Here is a 7,317-nt window from a genome sequence, read left to right as displayed (position 1 = left end):
ACTACTATACAAGAAGACATAAACACTAATTGGGCGTGCTACTAGCACACAAAACGATGTGGTGCTAATAAGCACAACCTTCCGAAATGAAACTCACAGCAAACTACACATAGTAGTAGCTTACAAATTGCCTAAGGCAAGTGTCCTGAGCTTCATAGAAAAAGCTAAAACACAATGATAGATATAAGCAATCCACTCATCATACTCGAAATCAATTGGCTGAAAACAGCAAACACATCGAGCATTCTAAGCAATACAGTTCAACAAGCATCCGCACTCCAAGCTCTGGATCACATTTGGACCAACATGAAAGACCCATGAGCACTATGAGGATTAGACCACTCTAGCACTTACATTCTCCGCCACCTCCTCATACATGATAGCTAGTAATAAGCTAACACGAAGGAGTGAAATTTTGAAGGACCCCAAGTATTTAAATGAGTAACAAGGTGAGCTCTTTGGTGAGAATATGCAGTGGAGCATTCCTCCTTTCGTGATTGTTTGGTTTCATCTCCATTTGTTTGATTGCGAGCTCTTCTTTCAAAACACTTAAATTCAGAGACATGGAAGCTGTTGGGATTAGAGTTTCGAGTGGCGCCTCATCTAGTCTGGCGTTTTCATCTTCTCCCTGGAAATTGCCATTGCATGAAACACGGGAAATGCCGTGTGACTTTGGATTATCTTGGAGAGCGCACTGGCGAATGCTCAAGTGCAACAGAAGACGTCGATTTACAACAACGGCTTTAATCGACAGTTCCAACTTCGGAGAACAAGAGCGATTCCTAGAACGAGTAAGCTCGCGACTCTATCCACAGAGAGAGAGAGAGAGAGAGAGAGAGAGGGAGGCTTTCTTTCCATGTTGTAAAATTTCCTAAGACCTTTTGAGAGAGAGAGAGAGCGCGCGCTTTCTTTCCATGTCGTAAAAGACCTTTTTGAGCAAGTGCGAGAGGATGCTTACATAAGAATGTCGGGATTGTGGACTCAAATAAAATCTTCCTGCAGCAAAAACTTCTAGATAGTGTGATGGCCGACATAAATCACTCTTTCGGTAAAGGCAGTGTTACAAGGCTCGGCAGTGCAGGTGGAGCACTTGTGTATGTTTATCCCTCTTCGACATTGATGTCAAGGTTCTGATTACTTTGATTCGGCTGACTTGGTGAGTGATGTACATCACGGCTAACTTGCTAGCTCGATTTGCATTGGCAGAGAGACTTTTCCAAGTGGCTGCCTTACTCTGGATTTTGCCCTTGGAGGCGGCCTGCCTAAAGGTCGTATTGTGGAGGTACTAGAAATCTTAAGGCTTTACTCTTTGCCTTTTTCAACATATATCACTTGCCTCGGGTTTTATCTCAGTGGGATTTCTAAAACAAATCTTAACGTAGGTCTTTGGTCCTGAGAGTAGTGGAAAGACTACTTTGGCGTTGCATGCCATTGCACAAATTCAGGTATGATGTGTCTTTACCTATCTCCTAAATGTAGTACATAAAAATTCAAAGCATAGCTTATATTCAGCGTACTTTCAAGGCACGAAGGATGATTACATGGGAATTAGAACTAACACTGGGACGGCACTCCAAAATGTGGAATGGAAACGTGATTGAGGGATGGCACGCCGGAAAAAGGAATGGAAAATGGAATGAGGCAATATCGTATAACTTTATGTTCCATATCTGATTTAGCGCAAACTGAGTAAATGCTTTTTTGGGGGCATAGGAGTAAGTTTGTATTAATTATCGAAACATGTACTAGGGGTTTCCATCTGAGTTCTCTCCACCACAGCTGGCCCCATGATTGAAGTTCTTTCTTGAAAAGATCAGTCTTAGCCAGGTAAGCACTCCTAAGAATTCGAGAAAACCAAATGGAGCCAGTACTAATAAAGGCTCATTTTTATGGAAAAAACAACTTGAGATTTAATGGCCTCAAAAGCTGTCCTGGGTGCCCTCCAAAGGTCAATTCCTTTGGTTCTGCAAGGCCAAAATTACAGAGCACAGCTAGTTCCACCTAGGACAAATAGGCCTGATTGTGGAGATGTTCCTAAGCAAAAGTTGGGCCCAAGAAGAGTTTGACAGTTTGTATGCAACTTGCGGTATGTGTACAACCCGAGCCCTCCGTCCTCCTTTGCTTTGGTGCAAAAGTCCATTTGACCAATCGGAAAGAAAGAAACAAAGCTTATTAAAAGTTTTCGGAAGACCAAAGGGTCTATGAGACTAAAAGAAACGGATACAAAGACATGAGGGGTGGAGCCACTAGGAGCTGGTGAGGGTGTCACCCTAAGAGGGGGTCGTCGATGTGCAAGGCTGCTGTGGTGGCATAAAGCCTATGATGGAGCACTGGTGGCTGTCGACTTGTGTGGTCCGTTGTGGTCTCTAGGCGATGGCCCTATGGCAAACAAGTGCCCTTGTCACTCTTGTAGGTCATGTCTCCAGTTTGATGAGCATGGAGGAAAGATCCCCTAATGTGATCTGTGCCTTAGTCCGCTGGCGAGTTTGATGTATCTCTAGCTCGGGCCATCACAACCATTGTCTCCGTTAGTCCTGCTGATTGGTGCTGTTTGGCTGGAAAAAACTCAATATCATGCTCTGAGTGGAGTCTTTTTGTATATCCTGATCACGGCAACCGCTTCCTGTCGGACAACCTAATGGATGAAGAGCGCTAAGTATCTTTGATGTGGGTAGACAGGAAACTAGATAGGGGTTTGAAACCATCCCTGAAGAGGTCCAAGGGGATCAAGTGCTCCTCTGACTTGATCTCGTGGTGATCTCATAGGGTGCAGATGCAACCCTCTATGGGTATGCCCTTTGCTTGACCACTCTCAATACAGAGTCGGTGTGATGAGACATGAAAATGCCCGATTGCTTGTGTGTATCGTGGTGGATCGTTGAAGCCCTCTGCTGAAATTGGTAGTCAGTGGTCTCTGTAGAAGCTGAACTTGTGTGTATCGTGGTGGATCATTGAAGCCCTTTGCTGAAATTGGTAGTCAGTGGTCTCTGAAGCTGAGCTTCACAGGGAGCTCAGGAGGTGCCAACAAAGTCTTGAATGTGTGGAGTTGTAAGAGATCCTCTCGGATGACCTAGTTCGCCTCGTAATATGTGAGTGGGATGGGAGGGGCCTCAATGTTGTACGGGAAGGGAGGTAACCTATCTATGTGGAGCCCAAGGCTCTCAAACCATCTGCATGTATGTGCATACCAACACCTCTGGTCCATGGATGAGGAAAAGGCCAACCAAGGAAGCCTCGTCACCCGAGGATCCTTTGAATTCAGCCAAGATCATCTGATTGGTATTGAAGGCGCATTGTGAATCATCTATGAAAGCATGAGAACCTGAAGCCTCTCAACTCAAGTCCAATCTGTCTTTGATAGATCTGGCCCCCAACAAGGGCTGCCATACATACCTGTTGGTCGGACCAAAGAGTCAAAGCGAAGAGTCTTGGTCCAAGGGTCTTGAAAGTGAGAATGAAAGCACTGCCACTTGAGTCTGGCTAGCGCAAGCATACCCCTTGCTCAATTTGGGCACTGTAGTGTTGGATGCATCGGCCGAAGAAAAGGACTCCCAAGTATGTGTAGGGTGCAACCACCCCCATTTGTGATCTGCCCAAGGTGAAATGCTCTTTGTGCATGACTGGCCGGGACAAGGTTGACCTTCAAGTCATTTGTCTCACAGAAGGTATGAAGTGCATCCATGTGTCGCTGGAGACCTCTGCTGAGGAGCAGAGTAAGACCACCTCATCTGCATACAAGAGAATCTGGAGCAAGGATCCGGCTAGAGAGCAAGCAGCCCCTCCAAGGGTCCTAATAAAGGCCTCAAGCTCATCTATGTAGAGGCCGAACAAGGTGGTTGATAATGGTCAACCTTGTTAGACCCCAATGGTGCTCATGATCTCCTCTATCCATCTTGCACTTGTTCAAACCCTTATGAGACCCTGATAAATTGCCATGACTGACCAGGTGATCTCCTAATCATGTCCCAGCTCCATGATGAATCGGTCTCTCGGCATTGTGGCAAAAGCCCACCCACACGAAAGATTTACAAAACAGAATAAATGTGTCTAGATTGGAGGGGGGAGACAATTTGAAAATGGCTATAAGATAGATACAATGGTTAAGGACCATCTTCTGCCCTGCCAAACTTGCTTGATATCGTCTGCATAGTAGCCTGAAGACTTTTCGCCCTTTGGTAAGCTTAAGCACCCTTTACTTCTCGAGAGGGACTGATAGTCTGCCAGAAGTGCACAATAGTTGTTGTAGAGTGATTAATCACTGAGCTTGAGGCTAGGCAAAAGGTTTCTAGGCAGCAGAAGGTGCATCCAAGCTCTTGTGAAGTATTTCTTGGGGTCTTATTGGTGTCATCAGGAAAATCCTGATGCACCAGGCACCATTCTAGGGCTTAAGAGTAACTCAACATTGCTGCTCTCTTTCCCTATGCCTCTCATGGAGGTCTTGGTGGCTGTTGGAGGAGCTTATAAGCAGAGCCTCAAATGCTCTCTACTGGACTGGAATTGACTCACACAATTGAGGCCTGATGTGCACCCGTTTATAGGGAGGAGCCTTCCTATCAAATCATGCCGACTTTTCCCTTGACTGGATCTGGGTGAGGCTGAATAGATCTGATGACCTACCTCTTGTAACTTTGCCCACTGGGGCCCTGTTCTGGCCGACTTGAGCAAGGCCGACCAGCCTAGCGGGGGGCTTATAAAACCCCCACAGTGGCAGCCATTTGGTGCGCATGCTCCAGCCCTTGTGCCTTCCATATGGGCCTATTTTGCGAGTTGTTCTAGCCTATTACAGGGCTCATGTGCAACCCCATATGTAGGGAGCACTGTGGCAGTTCCACATGGACTGATCTGTCTTGTGTATCTAAATAAATACAAGGGTATGCAGCCTATTCATCCCTCTCTTTACTACACATGTGACAGTCTTCTTTCTGTCTTGCTTCATGCGGGCTCACAAGTGGGAGTTGTCCCATTAATCCCAACAATGAGGATCTGCGTTACCTTTTTTGGCTGCTTTGTTTCATATAATATTGTCCAGTGTGAAGATGTTGCTTTTTGTGTTGGACTCTAGAGTGTTATTGTCAATCCTAAAGCGCCTTATCATGTCAGCTTCTTGAGGGCTGATCACGAGATAATCCACTTTCTTTTGAGGTTTTGCATGTGACGCCGCTTGTGTTGCTGAATATTCTATCTATTTGTAAATTGTAACAGCCGCAAATTTTGTATAGATTTCTACACCGATTGTTGGGCATTGATGATGTCAGCGGGAATGTCGTAGTAGCTAGTCCCTACAATGCATGATGGAGATTATCGTTTTCAATGTCATGAGTGACTACCATGAGATTGAAACTGCACTATGTGTTGTGTTTTCAGAGGATGAGTTTGTACATGTTTCTGGATTCACCTAAGTATATACATTGTGTGTAGATGTTTACCTATGGATGTGAGATCTCCATCTTTGTGTCTAAGGTTCCTACCTGTTTTTGGGCTCCTTGTTGCCACTGCCCACGTCATCTATGTCGCTGTAGTAATTAGGGTATCCTTTCCTGCTGTTGTAATGGGTACTTGACATGGAACTTGTCCTTGCATTGAAGTCTGCTACCAAGAATATGTTAGAATTATTAATATATTCTAGGCAGTGGCCAATGTAATGTAATAAGTGAGTTAGAGGTTTTTCCCCCTAACCACGGTCTAATCTCTAACTACGGTTAGTGATTAGACAGGGTTTTGTCACTTAGACAAAACCCCTTATCTCTTTCTTGTACACACACTTCATACACTTCAGTTCAATTGACAATTGGGAGTGAACTACGTTCAGCTCACTCTCTCTGTGCTCACTCTTGCTCTCTTGCATTTTCTCACATTTGGTATCAGAGCTACCTGAAAGGCATCGATTATGAGGAGACATTTGCTCCTACATCCCGGATGACCACCATACGGTCAGTTATTGCAATGGCTGCAAATTTTGTGTGGAATGTCATCAGTTGGACATAAAAACAGCTGTCCTTAATGGGGACTTGCAGGAAGAGGTTTATGTCAAGCAACCTCCTGGATTTGAACTTTCTAGCAATGCACTTCAGGTTTGCAAGCGTAACAAAGCTTTATATGGGCTGAAACAAGCTCCATGTGCATGGTATGCCAAGATAGATGCATTCCTGGCAAGTAAGGGATTACACAATAGTCCTACGGAAAGCACCCTCTACATTAAGAAGGATGGGTGGCATATTTTAGTCATCATTCTTTATGTAGATGACATGCTGCTCACGGGGTCAAATGAATATATAATTGCAGATTTCAAAGCTGAATTTGACATGACAGATTTGGGCATGTTAAATTTTTATTTGGGGATCCAATTTATACAAGACAAGCGTGGCATTGTTATGTCTCAATCCAAGTATGTGTAGAAGCTCTTGGATAGGTTAAACATGCATGATTGTAAGCCTATTGCTATGCACAGCCCAAAGACAACACATTGGCAAGCTGTAAAACGCATCTTCAGATATTTGTAAGGCACAAAGTCTTTTGGCTTGATGTTTCCCAGGGGGGGTGACTTGCAGATGCATGCTTACAGTGATTCAGATTGGGTTGGAGACTATGATACCAGGCAGTCCACTAGTGGTAATTGTTTCTTTTTGGGCAACGGTTGCATTTCTTGGCTGAGCAAGAAGCAATCTACAGTGGCGACTTCGTCATGTGAAGCTGAGTACAAGGCAGCTTTTACAGTGACAGTTGAGTGTGTTTGGCTAGGACGTTTGTTCGCTGATCTTCGTCTCATATTGGAGGGTTCTTCTCCTATTCTCACTAATAGTTAGAGTGCTATTGTAGTGGCAAAGAATCCTGTGTTTCATGCTTGCATGAAGCACATTGAGGTTCATTATCATTATGTTAGAAAGAAGTTGCATGCAGGGGAGATCAGTATGATCTATGTGTCAACACATGACAATGTTGCAGACATCTTCACCAAAGCACTTCCACGTGAAAGAAAGAAAAAGAAAGAAATTTTATTAGAGTCTTCGGAAGACCGATGGGTCTATGAGACTAAAAGAAAACCTAATACAAATCACACTAAGGGTGGAGCTACTGAAATGAGCATCATCACCCGTGCTGAATCCCAAGTGTGATCATACATAATCAAATACATCTGGATGTACCAATGAAAAGAAAAGGACTGGAGCGGAGTGGAATCCTTATTAAACTTATCTTTGATGGTGATTGATCACTACCTTGTACACCACATTGGCACTGCAGGGGGGTGTTAGAATTATTAATATATTCTAGGCAATGGCCAATGTAATGTAATAAGTGAGTTAGGGGCACTTTTCCCTC

The 7,317-nt window shown here is 44.4% G+C and overlaps 1 protein-coding gene across 2 annotated transcripts in view; it reads left to right on the top strand.

Annotated features, from left to right (window-relative positions):
• The first annotated feature begins 361 nt into the window (after window positions 1-361).
• The window catches only part of RECA1 (recA DNA recombination family protein), a 53,943-nt gene continuing 46,987 nt past the window's right edge, over window positions 362-7,317 (top strand). Inside the window, exons 1-5 of one of the 2 annotated variants that reach the window (XM_087387180.1) lie at window positions 362-449; window positions 560-791; window positions 1,003-1,094; window positions 1,207-1,282; window positions 1,383-1,445. In XM_087387180.1, coding sequence (XP_087243306.1) covers window positions 564-791; window positions 1,003-1,094; window positions 1,207-1,282; window positions 1,383-1,445 — 459 coding nt within the window. In that variant the 5' untranslated portion in view covers window positions 362-449; window positions 560-563. Of the gene's footprint in view, window positions 450-480; window positions 792-1,002; window positions 1,095-1,206; window positions 1,283-1,382; window positions 1,446-7,317 lie in introns of those variants that run through there. The other variant, XM_087387179.1, reaches the window with a different exon arrangement.

This window comes from Dipteris shenzhenensis, chromosome 16 (assembly GCF_047967505.1).
Source record: "Dipteris shenzhenensis isolate YYH24624 ecotype China chromosome 16, Dip_SZ_1.0, whole genome shotgun sequence".
Taxonomy (NCBI): domain Eukaryota; kingdom Viridiplantae; phylum Streptophyta; class Polypodiopsida; order Gleicheniales; family Dipteridaceae; genus Dipteris; species Dipteris shenzhenensis.
Note: the sequence above shows the minus strand (reverse complement) of the source record. Positions and strands in the feature narration are given on the sequence as shown.